The following is a 21,057-nucleotide window of genomic DNA, read 5'->3' on the forward strand; positions in this document are numbered from 1 at the left end:
GGCTCTGGGACTCTATATGTTGAGCCAGGGTGTGTTCATTCTATGTGGTTTATTTCTATGTTGGGGGTTCTGGTTTGTTTTCTATGTTTGCCTTAGTGACTCCCAATCAGAGGCAACGAGTGTCAGCTGTTGGCTGATTGTCTCTGATTGGGAGCCATATTTAACTGTCTGTTTTTCACTTTGTGTTTGTGGGTTTTTGTTCCGTGTTCGGTCATTGTCACCGTGGACTTCACGAGTCGTTTCTTGTTTTGTTTATTTGTGTAGATTATCACTAAAGATAATAAAGTTCACCATGTTCGTTCAACACGCTGCGCATTGGTCTCTCCCTGACGTTCGTGACAGAAAAACCCACCAAAACTGGACCAAGCAGCGTGTCCAGGAGCCATCGCCAGGGGTATCGCTTGCAGATCTCCGTGGCAACCTCGACTGGGTCCAGCCTTGTAAAGAGCAGAGTGGATGGACTTGGGAACAGTGGAGGAAGAGTCTAGACTGGGTCAAGCCTAATGAAGAGCAGAATGGCTGGAATTGGGGGCAGAAGAGCGAGAGTTGGGCGAGAACGATAGAGGCCTGGCCCACGGGGAGGAGAGACCCCCAGAAAATTTTTAGGGGGGGGCTCACGACGTCGGGGCAGCAGGAGGCCGCGATAGAGCGGTCCAGCGGGTTGGCAGAGGAGGCCGCCAGGTTACGGGGGCCACTGGTCGAAGAGATGGAAGGTGGAAGGTAGAGGAAGGTAGAGAGGCACGGCGAGAGGTACTGGGGTGTGTTACCAGTCCGGTCCGGCCCGTTCCAGATCCCGGTGTAGGGCCAGTGGTGTGTGTCCCCAGTACGGTCCGGTCTGTTCCTGCTCCCCGCACCAAGTCAGTGGTGCGCTTCGTCAGCCCGGCTCGGCCCGTTCCTGCCCCCCGCACCAAGTCAGTGGTGCGCTTCGTCAGCCTGGTAAGGCCCGTTCCTCCTCCACGCACCAAGCCAGTGGTGTGCTTCGTCAGTCCGGTGAGGCCCGTTCCGGCTCCACGCACCAAGCCAGGGGTGCGCATCGTCAGCCCGGTCCGGCCCGTTGCTGCTCCACGCACCAAGCCAGGGGTGCGAGTCGTCAGTCCGGTGAGGCCCGTTCCGGCTCCACGCACCAAGCCAGGGGTGCGTATCGTCTGCCCGGTCCGGCCCGTCGCTGCTCCACGCACCAAGCCAGGGGTGCGCATCGTCAGCCCGGTCCGGCCCGTTGCTGCTCCACGCACCAAGCCAGGGGTGCGAGTCATCAGTCCGGTGAGGCCCGTTCCGGCTCCACGCACCAAGCCAGGGGTGCGTATCGTCAGCCCGGTCCGGCCCGTTGCTGCTCCACGCACCAAGCCAGGGGTGCGCATCGACAGCCAGGTCCGGTCCTTTCCTGCCTCACGCACCAAGCCTGGGGTGCGCGTCGTCAGTCCGGCACAACCCGTGCCTGGGTCATCGGTACCAAATCAGGTACCGCTTTATTGCTCCCCAACGGAGCTGAAGCTAGCCGCTCCTGCTACGTCCAGGTCAGCTCCAGCCAGCGGGGCCAGACCGGACCAGGGGCGCTATGGGGGGTTTATTGGAGGGTGGTGGGCAAGCCCGGAGCCAGAACCGCCGCCGAGGAGGAGTGCCCACCCAGCCCTCCCCTATTTTTCTCTGGTTGAGGCGCGGTCGCCGTCCGCGCCTTTAGGGGGGGTACTGTCACACCCTGGCTCTGGGACTCTATATGTTGAGCCAGGGTGTGTTCATTCTATGTGGTTTATTTCTATGTTATGTTGGGGGTTCTGGTTTGTTGTTTTCTATGTTTGCCTTAGTGACTCCCAATCAGAGGCAACGAGTGTCAGCTGTTGGCTGATTGTCTCTGATTGGGAGCCATATTTAACTGTCTGTTTTTCACTTTGTGTTTGTGGGTTTTTGTTCCGTGTTCGGTCATTGTCACCGTGGACTTCACGAGTCGTTTCTTGTTTTGTTTATTTGTGTAGATTATCACTAAAGATAATAAAGTTCACCATGTTCGTTCAACACGCTGCGCATTGGTCTCTCCCTGACGTTCGTGACACCTGCAAAATCGGCAGTGTATCAAATACTTGTTCTCCCCACTGTATGTGCTGTAGTCAGCCAGAGTGACGCGTAACCATGACAGTACTCCATAGACTCAACAGTACATGGACGAAGCTATACAAGAAAACATGGCAAGATGTGTCTTACAGTGGAATCCAACGATAGTGTTCCTTCAAGGCCAACGGTTAATCATGGTCACCCATCCACAACAACATGCACAACAGAGGACAGCAACATAAAAAATGAGCCGCAAGTAGGTTGTTTTGGCCCTCAAAAGTGTTAAGATTTTTGTTTTGGGTCAAAAAAGACTGTAAATTCACCAAGAATTATGCTAAAAATATACAAAATAAGAGACGTGATCGTGTTTCAATGTAATCAAGCTATGAAATTATTGTTATTTTCAAATACAATCTCTTTTAGGGCTTAGTTGTGGTCAATTTGCATTGTACAAATTATTTTAATCAGGTTCCGGCCACCCGACCATCCGCTCCGCCAAAAATCTGCCCATGGCTGAATTGAGTTGCCTAACCCTGATGTACAGAGATGCCTTCTACCATCTACAGCACTAAACTAATAATAATATATAACCTGGCCTTCAAGTGTCCATGAGTGTCTCTCTGCTGCCAGTGCAGTCAGAAGGAAGAGAAGGAGACTCAAACAAACATGGGAACTTCTGGACTGAGGTTAAGTATCTTACATTTTACATTTTAGTCATTTAGCAGACGCTCTTATCCAGAGCGACTTACAGTTTTTTAGTGAGTGCATACATTTTCATACTGGCCCCCCGTGGGCCTACCTCCCACACTAAAGGTCAGCTTCCTTTGTAAAACCTAGTATGTATTGATCAGGGCATTAAATTATATCACTATCTGATTGTAGGTGATTTAAAGCTGTGCCAGTCCAGCCGTTCTGGGCACATAGCCCCTGGCTATCAAACTCACCTCTAACTAGGCAGCAGAACTACCTCTCTGATGTTGTTGACAGGTTTTATAAGGCCAAGCCTGCGTCCCTCATGGCACGTTATTCCCTAGTAAAGTCTTAGAAAAAAAAGTGCTGTCTAGAACCTAAAGTGGTTCTTCAGCTGTCCCCATAGGATAACCCTTTGAAGAACCCTTTTTGGTTCCAGGTAGAACCCTTTTGGGTTCCAGGTAGAATCCTTTTGGGTTCCATTTAAAACTCTTTGCACAGATGGTTCTACATAGAACCCAAAAGAGTTCAACCCGGAACCAAAAAGTGTTCTCCTATACTCCAGAGTCGATATTCATTATTCATGTAATAATAAGGAATTTACCTTGACCACGGCCCCAAATTGGGGAAAACAAACATTATTTCCCATTGACCCCCATTGTAAAAGAGCCAACTTCGTCATCAGTTTTTAATTATACAGAAATTACAACACATGCCGAAAAGCTGTAACCAGGTCAAAAATCCTGACCTCACGTATGGAAATGGAGCCTGCAAGAAAAGCCGTGGCTTCAGGCTATTCGGCGTGGGAGAGTGGGAAATGTGGGCACCCGGTGACCAAGTAGGCTACCCGTAGCTATGTTTGTGGAAAACATTTCATCACAGGTAAGACATTTAACTTGTTTAGTACAATCTGTTTGTAACGCCACTCACTATTTGAAGATGTGTAGTCCCTTTGTTTGTGTTGTTGGTCATGGCTAGATTAATGTTCCGGTCGGTAGCTAGCTAGCACTCACTCATTCACATGGCTGCTAGCACCGTCATGAAAAGGGGCATGAGGGAAGTCCTACATTATTACATTTTTCCAAAGGAGTGAGAACGCTTGGTAGCAGGCAATGTTGAAAAGTAATCTTTAGACATGTTGTACTTATATTAAATATAGTTTTGTAATTTACTAATTACGTTTGAAAAAGGTCAAGTTTTTGCTGTGAGCCAATGGGGTAACGTAGGTAACCACAGATTGTTTTCCCCACAGGTGGGCGGGGCCGCGACATTCTATCTAATACCAACTGGGACTATGAGATAGCTGAAGAACCCTTTTGGAACCCTTTTTAATAAGAGTGTATAGTGCACTACTTTGGACCAGGGTCCTGGTCCAAAGTAATGCACTAAATAGGGAATAGGGTGCCATTTGGGATGCATCCTAAATTGTTGTTGTGAGTCTCTCTAAAACACACTCTCTTGACAAACAAACAACAACCAACCGAGGTCTCCTTGCTTCAACAGCTGAGGAAAACAATGACAACATGGATCTCAATATCAAGGCAAACTGAAGGTCCCAGAGACTTTAGCTCTCAGCAGATGAGTCCTGTTCCAATAATTGATGCATAGAACCTCTTGGGGTGACCAAAACAACTGCTGCCTGCCTGCAGCCACAGAGTTAGGCAGTGTCCCAAATGGCATCCTATTCCTTATATAATGCGCTACCTATGGGCCCTGGTCAAAAGTAGTGCACTATATAGGGAATAGGGTACCATTTGGGACGGGCCCACTGAGTTAGTTGGCACTAGCAGGGTGGATGGGTGGATAGTGCCAGACTGGCAACTCGGCCCACAGGGCAGGACAGGGAGGGAGCTGTCTGGGCAGCTTAGCCTAATGAGTGTCAGCTGAGAAGGGCTGTGACTTCGGGTGGTGGTGGGGGTGGTCCAGACTGGTCACACTACACACACCCCTCCTACACCCAGGGAAGACACAACCCATCTCTTCAGACCGAGCAGAGCACTACTGGAGCTGTGAGTAAACCAGAACCTTGGAACCAAGAGCCCAGCGGAACTATAGACCTGTGGCTACTGAATGATGGTGCTACTAGTCTAGTGATGTGGTGGCCCTCCTTCTCCCTGCAGTAGGGCCTCTCCGTCCACTATTCTAGAGGTGAGTTTTAAGACTTACCTTCGCGAAATAAGGCCTGGAACACAGCCTAGAAGGCACACGCACGGGCCATCACACACATCAAGTTACGTCAGAATTTGGCCAGAGTAAGTTGGGAGTACTAGCCTTTGGTTGCTGCTCACACACACAGTGGGAGTGTGGATTATGGCTGGCTGCAGCAGCACTCGGACAGACAGACAGACCAGGTTATGTAAAACTGCTGCTGCCCCACTATCTGACATAACCTGCTAGCATTACCTCAACTCAAAACCCAGAACCACTGCTGCATCTCAAATGGCACCCTATTCGCTATTTAGTGCACTACTTATGACCAGGGCTAATAAGGAATAAACTGTAATTTGGGACGAACCCCTGGTCAAAAGTAATGCACTATATAGGAAATAGGCATTTGGCACACACCAAAATCTTGAGTGCGCTAGATAGCTAGCTAGTTAGCATTTATGTTAATGATCTCTATCTGTCACTAGAGATTAGGCATTACCTAACCTAACACCAGACTGGCTTTATCCCCTCAACTCAACACTGGCGTGTGTCTGTTTTCTATAAACAATGGACTACACAACGGTTTTCATTCAACTCCCTTGTCTTTTCCAGGCAACTCAGTGCTGAAGTGGTACTGAACGTTTTATCTCAGGAACACAGCAGACGAAAGGGTGATCAATATTTAAATAGAAAGACCTCTTCAATGTTAATGAAACAGAAGTCTATCTGTGGTCAACTGAAGCTCTCTCAGGGGCCTACTTTGTGTGTGTGTCTGACTGCTTGTTAATGCACAGCCCTTCTATATTGATTACTTACACACTGACTGATTCATTGATTCTAAAGTATATAGCAACCAAACACACTGCACAGTTAAAGACCACTATTCACTCTTCATTTATCTCTCTTGATAGGTCAACTTTTATATTTCTAATGGATTGATTTATATAAACTACTACCCTACTACATTTGTTTGTAGTCGATATGTGCATTTGCCATGGTAAATGTAAATTTACATACCTTCAATGATAGTGTTTTTTGAGCCGGTGTTACAGCAGAACTGTTTCATATGGAGAATGACTTGCATAGAAATGCTCATCTACACAATTCCTTTCCATTTCATTTGCATGGCCATTGTGTATTACTCTTTGAGTGTAGTGGACAACTCTAATACATACACATCTCTGTGTATAAACAACTTTTCATCCCTAAACCTAAATGCACACCAGCTCCTACAGTAAGGTTGTGGCACCCTATTCAATGCACTACTATTGACCAGGGCCCATAGGGAATAGGGTGCCATGTGGGACTCAGCCTAAGTGTGTAATCTAGTGGGGACCTTCAGTTTGTCCTCCTACTGAACACAGCACAAATGCACACACACACTAAGCCAGAAGTTACCTGCTTTTAACAGCCAGCCAATACAGAGAACAGGGAGGTATTTGTGTTGAGCCAATGCTACTGCACCTCCTAGCTAGCCCCGCCTCCCATATCAAGGCTCCCGTTTTCTCTGCTCCTAAAACTCTCACCAAAACACACACGCACACACACACACACACACACACACACACACACACACACACACACACACACACACACTGGGAGCAGTGGCTAGCTCCTCTGCAGCACTTGCTAGACATTTGAAAGAGCTGGAACTGGCATTCACCTGTGGACTTACATTGCAACCACATTGCACATAGCCTTTGCATATCATATTTGACTATGTAAACCAAATAACAGACATTACAGTAATATATCCAAAGCAGGTGCCTGGTGACCTGGTTCACTAAGTACATAGTCGTTAGGGGGTATGCACAGGTATGCACAGGTAGGCCCACACGCACGTAGGCACGCATGCACACACACTTGTTCTGGTGACGTGTCAGGACATTTTGGTCCTGATAAGGTAGGAAACATGTTCACACACACACACACACAAACAATTTATATAAACCAGAAGTGTGCAACTTGCTGCTTCAGTCACAGTTACATTTCTCCACATGTATCAAAGGATGAGTAAATACTTTGATGTCTTGCCATGGCCAGTAGAGAGATGTCCACACAGACCAGGGACAGACAGGCTCAGATCAGATAACAGATGTCTATCAGTCAGTAGAGAGGAATCCAGCAGGAAGACTATAACATCTAGAGTCTTCAAGAGTTCTCATGCCAGTGATAGGACCTCACAAGAAGAAAGCCTGACTGACCACCAACCATCACTCCCCAGAGATGAGACAGAAACTGAGAGAGACAGAGACGGAGAGAGAGAGAGGGAGAGGGAGAGGGAGCGAGAAGGCCCCTGAGAAACTCCATTCTCATCCTGAATGCATCAATATAGCTTTAATATCATGTATATTTGATTAGACTGGAGAGCATCTACACTCTTAGAAAAAAGGGTTCTTCTGTCCCCATAGGAGAACCCTTTTTGGTTCCAGGTAGAAACCTTTTTGTTTCCATGTAGAACCCTCTGTAGAAAGCATTCTACATGGAACCCAAAAGGGTTATTCAAATGGTTCTCCTTTGGGGACAGCCGAAGAACCCTTTAAGGTTCTAGATAGTACCTTTTTTTCTTAGAGTTTATGTTCCACTCAATATCTGTTTAACATTGGACTGAAGTCTCTCAATGTTTTACCTTCACTCTGATGCCTTGTTGTCATATACAGTACACAGTTTCCCCTAGGAGTTTTTTCAGCAGTGGTGGCAGAGTAAAAAATAAAGTTACATCAGTGGCGGTGCGCGGCTGCAAAATGCATATAGGGGAAACACTGCAGTACAGCCCTCTAAAATGGACGATGGCCGCTTCAGCATCTAAAGAGCCCCTCAGTATTAGTCAGCAGTGCTCAAATGCTCTCTCAATAAAAGCTTTTGAGCTGAATACAAAGGACACCACTCCCAGTAGCTGTGGCAGAGGCAGTGGAAGCACACTCATTACTAGCCTGGATGCCAGTCTGTTTCTGCTCTCTTGCCAACTCCTTGTTTCTCATTGTCACGCCTCAATTCCATGAGGAGTTCGCAAGAGAGCATAAACAGACTGGTATCCACGCTTACTCATTAGACCTCTGCACATAACTACTGTATTGTAAAGGCTAAGGGGAAAAAACTATTCATCATCATAAGTCACAATATTCATCCTCTCTCTGTTGTCAAGGGGGATTCATCCGAACAATGTTTTTCTACAAGTTATTGTGTGCAATCCTATTGTAACATAATGATAATAACATACATGAATTAAAAGGTGTCTTTGAGATTAGACTGATCCATAGTGAATACCTCCATCGAGAAAAATAACATGCATATCAAACACAAAGCTCCTACATATACAGTAGGGTAGGTTATTGTTGAATTGCCATGGGAATTAACCAAGACAATCTTATGACTCAGTATCTTGTGTGTGTGTGTGTGTGTGAGTTCTGAGAGTGAGAGAAAGACAAGCAGACAGACAAACAGAGAGAGGAGGGGGGCAGTGGGGCACCAATCTCGCCTAAGCCTTGAGAACCATCCCTTCTATTGCTTCCACAGTCATTCCATTAGGCTACACTGTGTTCGCACCGTCAATAATAATATATCATCTATAGCAGGGATGGGCAACTGGCAGCCTCATGCGGCCTGTGTACCCCCTTTTGAAGGCCCTCTGATCATTTTCTTTTTTTTATGTCACCTAACATTTTTTGGATTTCTAAATTAGTTTAGCAGCCAGCTATCTAAAGGTATCATGGGCGAATTACCGGTGGGCCCCCATTGATTTTGTTAGACAATCTCACTCCGATATCATTTAAAAACTGCAAACATTTCTCTCTGCCCCATGACAAAATGTGTAGAATGGCAGCAAACTTGCGTTAAAACGTTTATTTTTATTTTTGTTTTGTATTATTTGTTCTACACCTCATGGCAAAATGTGTAGAATTGCACGAAATTAACTCTAAAAGGTAAAAAAAAGATCTCTCTGCTGGGTGGTTCTAATGATGTGGGTGTGCGGCCCGTCATGAAGTTCACATTTTTTGTGGCCCCCACCCCCATTAAAGTTGCCCATCCCTGATCTATTGCCTACCTGCTAAGCTCTCCTATAGCTCTCTTAGTCTAAAACGATCCAACAACAACAATCATAGATATTGAAGATGATATCTGTCTAAATCAAACAAGAGTTGCTTTGTCTTAAATCATCATTGAACAATTGCAACAAGTAAAACAATCGCATAGTCTATCATTAAAAACATCTGCGGTACAGGGAGAGAAGGTTTTGATAGCTTACACAATCGGTCGTGAGTAAACCGGGACTGCCGATGTTTCAGCACCATACGTGCTGGACCTAATGAAAGCAGCGCGTCAAATTCACCGGCGTACAGACTGGCTGGGGGAGACTGACCGACCGTTCTCCCTGCGGCGCCGACTATGTGTTCAGCCATAATCATAAATATGCTATAACAGCATTCGAATTATATCAATAATGTTTTTATTTCATGTGGGCCACCAAGATACGATGATTGTTTCAATGGGCTATAGCCGCCAACAAACTACCAATAAACCATTCTAGGTGATCCATCATGGGCAAGTCCCATCTTCAAATTTAACCTTTTTAATCAAACAAAATAAAATGAGGTAGGTCGCATTTGAAGTGTCCACAAAATATGTATTGCTGCCCGGCACTCTTCAGCAGTTCCGACACAGTGGCAATGAACAATGCGTCCATTCACTGAATCGATTCAATTGGGTAGCTCACATTTTTTATATTCATGCACTGATGCACACAATTAGAAAACTTAATAAAACCAACATGGTGATATGAATGAATAAAATAGTGGAAGATACAGGCAAAAACTCCTGACCATGTTCCACTTACATTATGGTTTTCATCTATATATATATACACAAATATGTCATCATACCTGTTCGGTGCAGTGGCTTTGCAGTAGAACTCGTTCTCGGAGCACAGTGAGTGGCAATGGAATCCTGGGCCCACTTCACCCCTCCCGCTACTCCGTGACTACCGTAAGTATTTCAAGAGGGGCGCTACAAAATTCAATACAGTCTATACCGGTCTATTATATACACTGCAAGTCTGCCTAGTATAACTCATAGGCTATTCACGATGTAGCAAAATGTGTTACAGTGAACCATGGAGTAACATCGTAACATAACGTTTCCATTTCTAATAAAAGCAAATTAATGACTATGACACTTGGTTAGGCTGTATTAATGGATATAGGGTGACATTCAAAATAGCACTGAACACTAGCCTATCAGTTCTTTAGGTAGGCTACCATTTTGCACACAGCATATAGTCATCCAGTCCATGCCTACAATGCACTGAGGGCAGATAGACTTATGTGAAGGACAGTGAGCAGGATGACTGCTGGCACCCTATTCCCTTTATAGTGCACTGCTTTTGACCAGGACCCATACACAATGTTCCCTCTAATTTTTTTGTTCCCACTAATGGCCATCGGGCTAGTATTTAGTATTTTTTGTATTTTATTAGGATCCCCATTAGCGCTTGCTGAAGCAGCAGCTACTCTTCCTGGGGTCCACACAAAACATAAAACATGACAAGATACAGAACATCAATAGACAAGAACCGCTCAAGGCTGTACAGGAAATAGAGTGCCATTAGGGATGCAACTATGGTGTTAGTTATTATGACTCACTGAAACACATTGGAGCCGACAGGCTTTTCTCATCATGACAGATCAATACCCCAACCCTGTTACAGGTCAACCCTCATAAACAACAACATAGCCACACAGTGAAAGGGTAGTCAGGGTCACCTACTACTACATACAGTAGTTAGTAACCTGGGCTTCGTCCCAAATGGCACCCCATTTCCTATATAGTGCACTACTTTTGACCAGACACCTATAGTGCAAATAGGGTGCCACTTCGGATGCAGCCCTAGTCCACCAGGCTGGTTAGGTCATGTTATTGATGTTGTTTTCTCCTTGTCATACCCAGTAGGCCTATTGTGGCAACACTTTAAACCGTTCTACATCTTATAATAAACTGCAAAACAGATACTACTTCACAGTGACTAAACAGACCCTTTCCTTGGCCTTGCCTATTGCTGTTATGTGATGGGTGCATAGCCAAGGGAACTAGGGATGCTAAGGGTGCTGCAGCACCCCCTGAAAAATTAGAACAATAATTTAAAAAAAGATACACTACCAGTCAAAAGTTTGGACACACCTACTCATTCAAGGGTTTTTCTTTATTTTAAAAATTTTTTACATTGTAGAATAATAGTGAAGACATCAAAACTATGAAATAACAAATATGGAATCATGTAGTAACCAAAAAAGTGTTAAACAAATCAAAATATATTTTATATTTGAGATTCTTCAAATAGCCACCCTTTGCCTTGATGACAGCTTTGCACACTCTTGGCATTCTCTCAACCAGCTTCATGAGGTAGTCACCTGGAATGCATTTCAATTAACAGGTGTGCCTTCTTAAAAGTTAATTTGTGGAATTTATTTCCTTATTAATGCGTTTGAGCCAATCAGTTGTGTTGTGACAAGGTAGGGGTGGTATACAGAAGATAGCCCTATTTGGTAAAAGACCAAGTCCATATTATGGCAAGAACAGCTCAAACAAGCAAAGAGAAACGACAGTCCATCATTACTTTAAGACATGAAGGTCAGTCAATATGGAACATTTAAAGAACTTTGAAAGTTTCTTCAAGTGCAGTCGCAAAAACCATCAAGCCCTATGATGAAACTGGCTCTCATGAGGACCGCCACAGGAATGGAAGATCCAGAGTTACCTCTGCTGCAGAGGATAAGTTCATTAGAGTTACCAGCCTCAGAAATTGCAGCCCAAATAAATACTTCAGAGTTCAAGTCACAGACACATCTCAAAATCAACTGTTCAGAGGGGACAGTGTGAACCAGGCCTTCATTGTCAAATTGCTGCAAAGAAACAACTACTAAAGGACACCAATAAGAAGAAGAGACCTGCTTGGGCCAAGAAACACGAGCAATGGACATTAGACCAGTGGCAATGTGTCCTTTGGTCTGGAGTCCAAATTTGAGATTTTTGGTTCCAACCGCCGTGTCTTTGAGAGACGCGGTGTGGGTGAACGGATGATCTCTGCATGTGTAGTTCCACCGTAAAGCATGGAGGAGGTGGTGTTATGGTGTGGGGGTGCTTTGCTGGTGACACTGATTTATTTCGAATTCAAGGCACACTTAACCAGCATGGCCACCACAGCATTCTGCAGCGATACGCCATTCCATCTGGTTTGGGCTTAGTGGGACTATCATTTCTAACAGGACAATGACCCAACACACCTCCAGGCTGTGTAAGGGCTATTTCACCAAGAAGGAGAGTGATGGAGTGCTGCATCAGATGACCTGGCCTCCACAATCCCCCGACCTCAACCCAATTGAGATGGTTTGGGATGAGTCGGACGGCAGAGTGAAGGAAAAGCAGCCAACAAGTGCTCAAAATATGTGGGAACTCCTTCAAGACTGTTGGAAAAGCATTCCAGGTGAAGCTGGTGAGAGAATGACAAGAATGTGAAAAGCTGTCATCAAGGCAAAGGGTGGCTTTTTGAAAAATCTCAAATATAAAAACACTTTTTTGGTTACTACATGATTCCATGTGTTATTTCATAGTTTTGATGTCTTCACTATTATTCTACAATGTAGAAAATAGTACAAATAAAGAAAAGAGTAGGTGTGTCCAAACGTTTGACTGGTATTGTATATAAAAAAAGTAAAATAAACATATTGGAGAAAAAACATTCCAAAAATGTATATCACTGGGCCTTTACTACTCCTGTATTAGCAGACCAATATAGCCATCTGTAGCACAGGCAACACAAATAATCAAACAGCTCTTACACAAAACGTGCATTGTCATCATTTCCACAAATGCAGTGTTATTTCAACCTTATATGTACAAAATAATCATAAAAATGGAAAATCACATTTTTAACTGCACTGCCCCTTTAAGCACACTTCAAGGAAGGTATAAGGGCAATGGCTCCTCTCGATTTCAAGTCTGGTATAATGAAGGAGGGGAAAAGGAATCTCAGATACAACCCTCCCCTCTCCTCGTCCGTTGTTCTCCAATCCTGCCTCAGTTGGAGCTTATAACATTGAGCACTACTTGCCTGCAATTAGCCTTCCAAATGGCACCCTATTCCCTACATAGTGCACTACTTTTGACCAGCGCCATATGGGCCCTGGTCGAAAGTAGCGCTCTAGAGAATAGGGTGACATTTGGGACGCACCCCCTGATGATGCTACTGAAGGATAAAATGGTATAGTCACAAACTACTTTTAAGGCCTCTAGCTAAACAGTTTTGTGTCCCACTAAATTATTGTGTTTATCAAAGACAATAGTGCCACACTTTGTTGAGCATGGGTAAAACAGTCATTACACAGTAACTGTTTTGATGGCTCAATACAGTAAAAGACACCTTAACGAACCTCTGCCAGCACAGAAGTTCACCTGCTATGTAGAATCATCGGGACATGAACAGAAACTGGCGTCCGATGTTCTGTGGTCAGTTGCGATAAGACAACCCCCCGCTGCTTTTAACCGTTTTTCAGCAGTCTGTTTTGTCCTTAATAATGTGATAACAATAGCCAAACAACAGTGGCCTGAATGATTTTAATGTCATCAACAGAGATGACACCGCTGTCAAGCTGAGACAAGCAGTACACCAACAAAACAACTTAAACTGTTTGGTCTGTATAAAAATCGTATTTAAAAAATTATCTGCTAACCAAGAAATAAACTGGTGAAAATCTAAAAATATGTACGTACACATATATTTATATATATATATATTTTAAGACTGCATTTTCAGACACATCTTGAAACATAAAATAAATATCAGGCAACAACTATTTACATACTGTGGTACATTGTCAGCCAAGGTTACGATCGATTGTGCACTAGTACACAGATCTTCAATATGAATGCAGGTCAGGGTAACTTTTAAAAATGTTAAATGTGTATATGTTGAATATCCAACACAATCCCAACCAATACCTTAAAATACAGCATAGAAACTGAAAGCATTAAAACTAATCACAATGTTTTAAATAAAAAAAACACTCCTCCAAAACATTTGAACCCAAATAAAACATCACTGTGTTTAGGAAATATAGCGTGTAATTAAATATAATGTGTACGTTAAAATGAGGTACACATTATGTGTGACATCTACTCCAGGGAGTTCAGGCCTCCTCTTGTATCTTTGTCCCTTTGGGTCCCCTAAACTCCTGAAGCGATCTGGAGAGGAGAGACAACACAGGTACTTAAAACAGTGTGGAACACTCTTGCCATATTTAACCATTAATAAACCATTAATCAATGGATGAGTGGGTGCAGTTACAGGTAGTTGGTCTCATAAACTTCTATTGTTTCATAACAAATCCAGCCCAGCCATACATACAGTACAACAATACCGTAAAAAAAAAATATATATATATACTTGTATAAAGCACTAATTAAATATTTCAAATCTATATATTAATATTAACAATAAAAAGTGAAACATTATGAACTGTCTTGTATGTCAGTGGCTGTGTTGTACCTGTGCCATGGTAAAGCCAAGTCATTTCAGGTGACTGCTGTCTGCTGTTAGGGTGCTGTTCTCATAGTATCCAGCAGGTGGTGCCGTTGTACTGGACAGGGACAGGGCTGAAGACAGGGCTGAGGATGGGGGTGACTGGACAGAGCTGCTGCTGTCATCTGTGCTGCTAGTGGAATCTGCTTTCTCTCTCTCCTCCCAGCGAGGCTCCTCCTGCTCCTCTTCATGACACCTTAGAGCCTCATCCTCACACAGCGGGAACACACGACTGTCCCACGGGAGTCGAGGCTGCAGACAAAGGGAGGTAGGAGGAGGGAGTAATGACGGCTACATTAGATATGAGGATATTACATTTATCACTTTAATATGTGGGTAACGTTCAGCAAAAATGACATTGAGATAGTATAATACTCACTGCGCATCTTTATCTTCTCCTATGATAAAGGATTCAATTTAAAACGCTATTCAAAGAACAATAACGCAAGCTGAAGGACGTATGACAAGTACAGAAACAGCCATTAACAGGCTCCCAAGTGAGGTGTGGATGGTCCCTGTGACTTTCACACCCACATCCTGCGCCCCAGGGAGCCTGCAGCCTGTACACTGAATGTGCGACTAAAAGTGGGCACTCTCCCTATCTCCTGACAACCACCAAGCTGACAGACACCACTCCCAGTCTATCATGACCAGACTGACTTCATAAAGCTGCATTACATTTACATTAAAAGACGCTCTTATCCAGAGCGACTTACAAATTGGTGCATTCAACTTAGGATAGCCAGTGGCACCACGGAGGTCAAATAAATATACCTGTTCTGCCACCATAGAACCAGTTAAACAGTCTCTCTCTTTCTGTAGGAGTCATGCATTAGGAACAATATTCAAATAATTTTTCTGCCAATACTAAGATCTGAAACAAAGTCATTTGGTTAAATTCAGCATTTTTGAATGGTAAAAGTAAAGAGATGTAAATGTACCTGTTAGGGATATTAACGGTTAACCGTTGATCAGTTAGCTGCCAAAAATACATTTGACCGATCATGCTTATCGGTTTATAACAGGTTAATTAGCATAATTTAGTGGGTGTGTATTTTTGTTAGTCCGTCATGTATCTTGTTTATCACACACGTCCTGCATACAGAGCTTAGTTTAAGCAGAATATCACCTGTCGGGCAGCGAGGTTGGTTGATGCTTGAAGTGAAACCTGTAGGCTAATATAAGCCCAGCCATTGCACAACAATTCTTATTACAATTCCAGTGAAAACAGAGTTGGCTAGTCTATTGAACAGAGGAGGATCCCAGCTTTCTATTGATCCCATTTTAAAATCAGCATTTCTCTCCTGTTCTATTGGTTTCGATATCAACTTTATTTAGCTGTCCACAAGCTTAAAGCACAATCCTAGTCATAACACAATCCTAGTCAACACTCCTTGACACCTAGCATCATAACATGTTATGACACATACATAACCATGTCATAATGTTATAACAGCTGACATAACTTGTCATAATATGGTCATAACACTGTCATGACACATATATTTAGACATATACTGAACAGAAATATAAACGCAACATGTAAAGTGTTGGTCCCATGTTCCATGAGCTGAAATAAAAGATCCCAGAAATGTTCCATACACACAAAAAGCTTATTTCTCTCAAATTTTGTGCACATCCCTGTTAGTGAGTATTTCTCCTTTGCCAAGGTAATCCATCCACCTGACATGTGTGGCATATCAAAAAGCTGATTAAACAGCATGATCATTACACATGTGTACCTTGTGTTAGGGACAATAAAAGGCCACTCTAAAATGTGTATATGTACAGTGGCTTGCGGAAGTATTCACCCCCTTGGCATTTTTACTATTTATTGCCTTACAACACCATGCCACATATGTCTCAAGTTTTGAGGGAGCATGCAAATGGCATGCTGACTGCAGGAATGTCCACCAGAGAATTGATGTAGTTTTAGAGAATTTGGCAGTAGTCCAAACTGACTCACAACCGCAGACCACGTGTAACGGCGCCAGCCCAGGCCCTCCACATCAGGCTTCTTCACCTGCGGGATCGTCTGAGACCAGCCACCCAGACAGCTGATGAAACTGAGGGTTTGCACAACCGAAGAATTTCTGCACAAACTATCAGAAACCATCTCAGGGAAGCTTATCTGCGTGCTCGTCGTCCTCACCAGGGTCTTGACCTGACTGCAGTTCTGCGTTGTAACCGACTTCAGTGGGCAAATGCTCACCTTTGAAGTGTGCTCTTCACGGATGAATCCATGTTTCAACTGTACCGGGCAGATGGCAGACCGCGTGTATGGTGTCGTGTGGGCGAGTGGTTTGCTGATGTCAACATTGTGAACAGAATTCCCAATGGTGGCGGTGGGGTTATGGTATGGGCAGGCATATGCTACGGACAACGAACACAACTGCATTTTATCAATGGCAATTTGAATGCACAGAGATACCGTGATGAGATCCTCAAGGCCCATTGTTGTGCCATTCATCCGCCGCCATCGTTTCAGAATGATAATACACAGCCCCATGTTGCAAGGATCTTTACACAATTCCGGGAATCTGAAAATGTCCCAGTTCTTCCATGGCCTGAATACTCACCAGACATTGAGCATGTTTGGGATCTGTACATAATTCCTGGAAAGAGTCTAACAAATGTTTCATCTAAATTACACTATAGTGTCTGGAAATAAGATGACAATGCTAAGGTAGTCTAATGTTTAGTAAGAAACAACTTTGCCAGCATTATGATATCGTCAAATGAACTTTAGAACAGATGGCAATGTTGTCATTAGCTAGCAAAGTTAGTCATAAATAGCTAGCAACGCTAACGTTAGCGAGCTAAAATCTGGTGACCTCCCCTCAATCTTAGCTAACTAGCTAACGTTACACTGCATCTAAAGTCAATCTGGCAACATCAAAATGATGACAAAAGTTTTTCCTACTAATTATTTGCTTCTTTTTGAAATGCATTGTATTTCCAAGCCACTGTAATGCACTTTTGAAGAAATCTTCATCAGCGCTCATTGGCAATGCATTGAGAAGAATGCTCAGTTGGTCCTCAGTACAAAACAAACGTTCAAAACAATATGACGAAACATGCAACCCATGAATACACATGCATAGTATTTTCTCTAGGCTACGTTATTTTGCTGTTTGGAACTAATGTAACCGATTGTTAACTGGTTAATGGGGGTCAGTTAGTTCACCAAAATTTGCATCCATAGTGCCTGTGCTGCTGAGCTTTCTCCTGTTAAGACTTCAGTCCAATCAGAAACCACTCCAATCAGCCATGTCTAATCACCCACAGTGCATCTGTGTAGGCTCAAGAGCTCCTCAACCAGCCTACTACCCACAAACCCTCCTATTGCAGATATACACAGCCGATATCTGATAGGCTTTTTATTTCAGGGACGTTTCATGGTCACAACTAATGGGTGCTGTACTAAAGCCTCTTACATGATATGCCCAATATTCATATCTCACCTAATCAGAAACGGTTGTTCAGTCTCAGTGAGTCATGCTTGTAAGTAAAAGCTTTAACTAATTCAGCTTGATTATTAACATACTTGTGTATAACAGAAAATAGCATAGTTTATGCTAGCAACTCTGCATTAAAGTTAATAGGTTATTGATTGGAATGTTCCTACCAGCAGGGCAGGGTTTCTGTTAGCCGGTAATAGCTGGCCTTTGGCCCAAAAATAAATAGCAAAGCCAATAAATAAAATTGGCACTGGACAATTATCAGGGAGAAAAAAATACTAATCCCATTGCGAAATAATGCTTTTTAGCCTAAGGCACAATCCTAGTCATATTAGCAACCCATAGTTGTTGCATCCTTAAATTTCCCCTGTTTCTAATTGTAGGCCTATTATGAAGCTAACATTTGCGAGAAGACTAAGGCCTTGTGCGCATTGCTGCGCTTATAATGTGAATAAATAGGCCTAATAGTTTAGCAACATTTTAAGCTAAACGTTCTGATCCGTTGCATCACTCATTGCTTTTTTTTTCTGTAGGCTATTTCTTTCTCAACAAGCTGACCAATAGAAGAGGTCAACGTTTCTACTATGGGAGATAGTAGATTGACATAGGCTAGTGATGTTGCAGTTTGTTACTTTTTGGCTGAGGAAAAGTAAATGTGGACAAAGTGCACATCAGAATTCGATAAGAAGGACGCACTTCATTGCATCCTCTACTTGCATGTTCTGTTAAGATGAATTACCATAACCTAAAAGTGATTTCTGTCATTATGAGCACCGTGGGTGGACGCCCGAATCAGGTTATGCACCCAATGCATATGGGTCCAGTAAACTTCTCAAATGTCAGGTAAATTAAAATGTTGCTGGTGAAATTTCCAGCACCACATTTTCATAATGAAAACCCTGCAGCAGGGTTAAGAACTGGTAGTACCAAGACGTCATACTCAGAATGTAACAAAGAGGTGAACCAGGATCCAGACTTCAGGCTGGTAAGGACTAGACAGTGAATGTCCTTTCTTACCACCCACTCCTCTATGGCTCTGTCTGTGTCCGTGTCCAGATGACTGCAGCTCCAGTCCACGTGAGTGCTCATGTCACCTCTGGTGTCCCTTCTGGTGTCCCTTCTGGTGTCACCCCTGACAGCGCAGTCCCATTCAGAAACACCTGCTCCATCGTTCCTACTGCCAGACCTACAGAGACAGGTGATATTAAATAGAAACTACTGCATCGGAACAAGAGTATGCCGCACTTCATCCTCTAAGGAAAAAACAGACACTGTGTATTGTATTGAGATACATTGAGATTATAAGCTTTATTGCAGGTTCAATCAGGAGCAGAAAGTTGAAGTGTGAGGTGCCCAGTGCCCACCTGGTGGTGCGTCTGTAGCATCTGCTCTTATCCCAGGAGGTCCAGCAGAGTTTCTCTCTCTTTTCGCACCCCAGATGCCTCTGGGAAAAGGTCTCGTCACACAGCAGCTCCTCTTCCTCCTCCTCTTCCTGTCTCTCTCTCTCCTCCAGGGGTGCGTTATCAACCACTCTCCAGCTGTAGGGTCGGAGGGAGGAGCAGCTCAACGTGTAAGGTGAAGAACTAACACACAAATCAAAGGACATCAAAGAACAGACTATTTTCTGGAAAGGTTTGATCATTCAAACTCAAAATAGTGTTAAGCAAAAACAGGAGGCTGTAGTTTTTGTTGAGAAGTAACTCAAGCCAAAGAACAAGCACCAGAAGTCATACCTTGGTGTTATAATGTCTTTGTACTGGAGTTTCTCCACCTTGGTAGTGGCAGCCAGGGCCATGGGGATGACGATGTTGTCAATGTTGTAAACACTCTCTCCCTGACGTCTGCGGATTGGGCCCTGAGAACAAAATAACATAAACAAAACTGTCACATAGCTCTCTAATACATCAACAAGCACACCGTTCATTATAAACTTCTCAACTCAGAATGCAATGTATTACAAGTCAATTGACAAGTTGCTTACTACTCAAGCTATAAATCCAGGTAGCAAGGCAGTATTGGAGCTATAATGCACACAGGTAACCAGGCAGTATTGGAGCTATAATGCACACAGGTAACCAGGCAGTATTGGAGCTATAATGCACACAGGTAACCAGGCAGTATTGGAGCTATAATGCATACAGGTAACCAGGCAGTATTGGAGCTATAATGCACACAGGTAACCAGGCAGTATTGGAGCTATAATGCACACAGGTAACCAGGCAGTATTGGAGCTACAGTGTGTGTGTGTGCTACCTGTTTATGTGTGTGTGAGGTCTGGGGTGTAACGGCATCCTCCAGGCTCTCCTCTGGACTGTTCTCAGGGTCTGACAGCTGAGACAAGAGGTCCTCTTCATCTAGAGACCAACAACACATTACTGTTAACACCATGGGTCGCTCTGTAACAGGCTACATAGCATATGTGTAATGACTACATAACTACACTAGCAGGCTACATGCATGTAATAACCAGTTGGATATGATCAGGACAACATAGAAAATCAAGGAAATCATGACTTAGCTAGGGGATAGGTCAGTTTCTATTAGAATTTAATGGAGAATAAATGTCAGAGAAGCAGGAATTCCTGATTAATCAAGAAAAATCCTATCCCAGGGATCACCCCTTCAAATTAGTGGATTCAGCTATTTCAGCCACACCCGTTGCTGAGAGGTATATACAAATTGGGACCAAGCCATGCAATTTCCATAGACAAACATTGACAGTAGAATGGCCTTACTGAAGAGCTCAGTGACTTTCAACGTGGCACCGTCATAGGATGCCACATTTCCAACAAGTCAGTTTGTCAAATTTCTGCCCTGCTAGAACTTCCCCGGTCAACTGTAAGTGCTGTTATTGTGAAGTGGAAACATCAAGGAGCAACAACGGCTCAGCCACGAAGTGGTAGGCCACACAAGCTCACAGAACGGGACCGCTGAGCAGCCGCAGACAAGCCTAAGATCACCATGTGCAATGCCAAGCGTCGGCTGGAGTGGTGTAAAGCTCTCCACCATTGGACTCTGGAGCAATGGAAACACGTTCTCTGGAGTGATGAATCAGGCTTCACCATCTGGCAGTCCGATGGACGAATCTGGGTTTGGCGGATGCCATGAGAACGCTACCTGCCCCAATGCATAGTGCCAACT

General features: G+C 43.9%; 1 protein-coding gene across 1 annotated transcript in view; it reads right to left on the reverse strand.

Annotated features, from left to right (window-relative positions):
• Nucleotides 1-14,443: 14,443 nt before the first annotated feature.
• kansl1l (KAT8 regulatory NSL complex subunit 1-like) overlaps nt 14,444-21,057 on the reverse strand; it is a gene marked incomplete at both ends in the record, with an annotated part of 41,302 nt that continues 34,688 nt past the window's right edge. Inside the window, 5 exon segments of the mRNA XM_084179660.1 lie at nt 14,444-14,707; nt 18,934-19,102; nt 19,281-19,454; nt 19,650-19,771; nt 20,170-20,270. Coding sequence (XP_084035786.1) covers nt 14,444-14,707; nt 18,934-19,102; nt 19,281-19,454; nt 19,650-19,771; nt 20,170-20,270 — 830 coding nt within the window.

The sequence above is a fragment of the Coregonus lavaretus genome (assembly GCF_964263955.1).
Source record: "Coregonus lavaretus genome assembly, chromosome: 16".
Taxonomy (NCBI): domain Eukaryota; kingdom Metazoa; phylum Chordata; class Actinopteri; order Salmoniformes; family Salmonidae; genus Coregonus; species Coregonus lavaretus.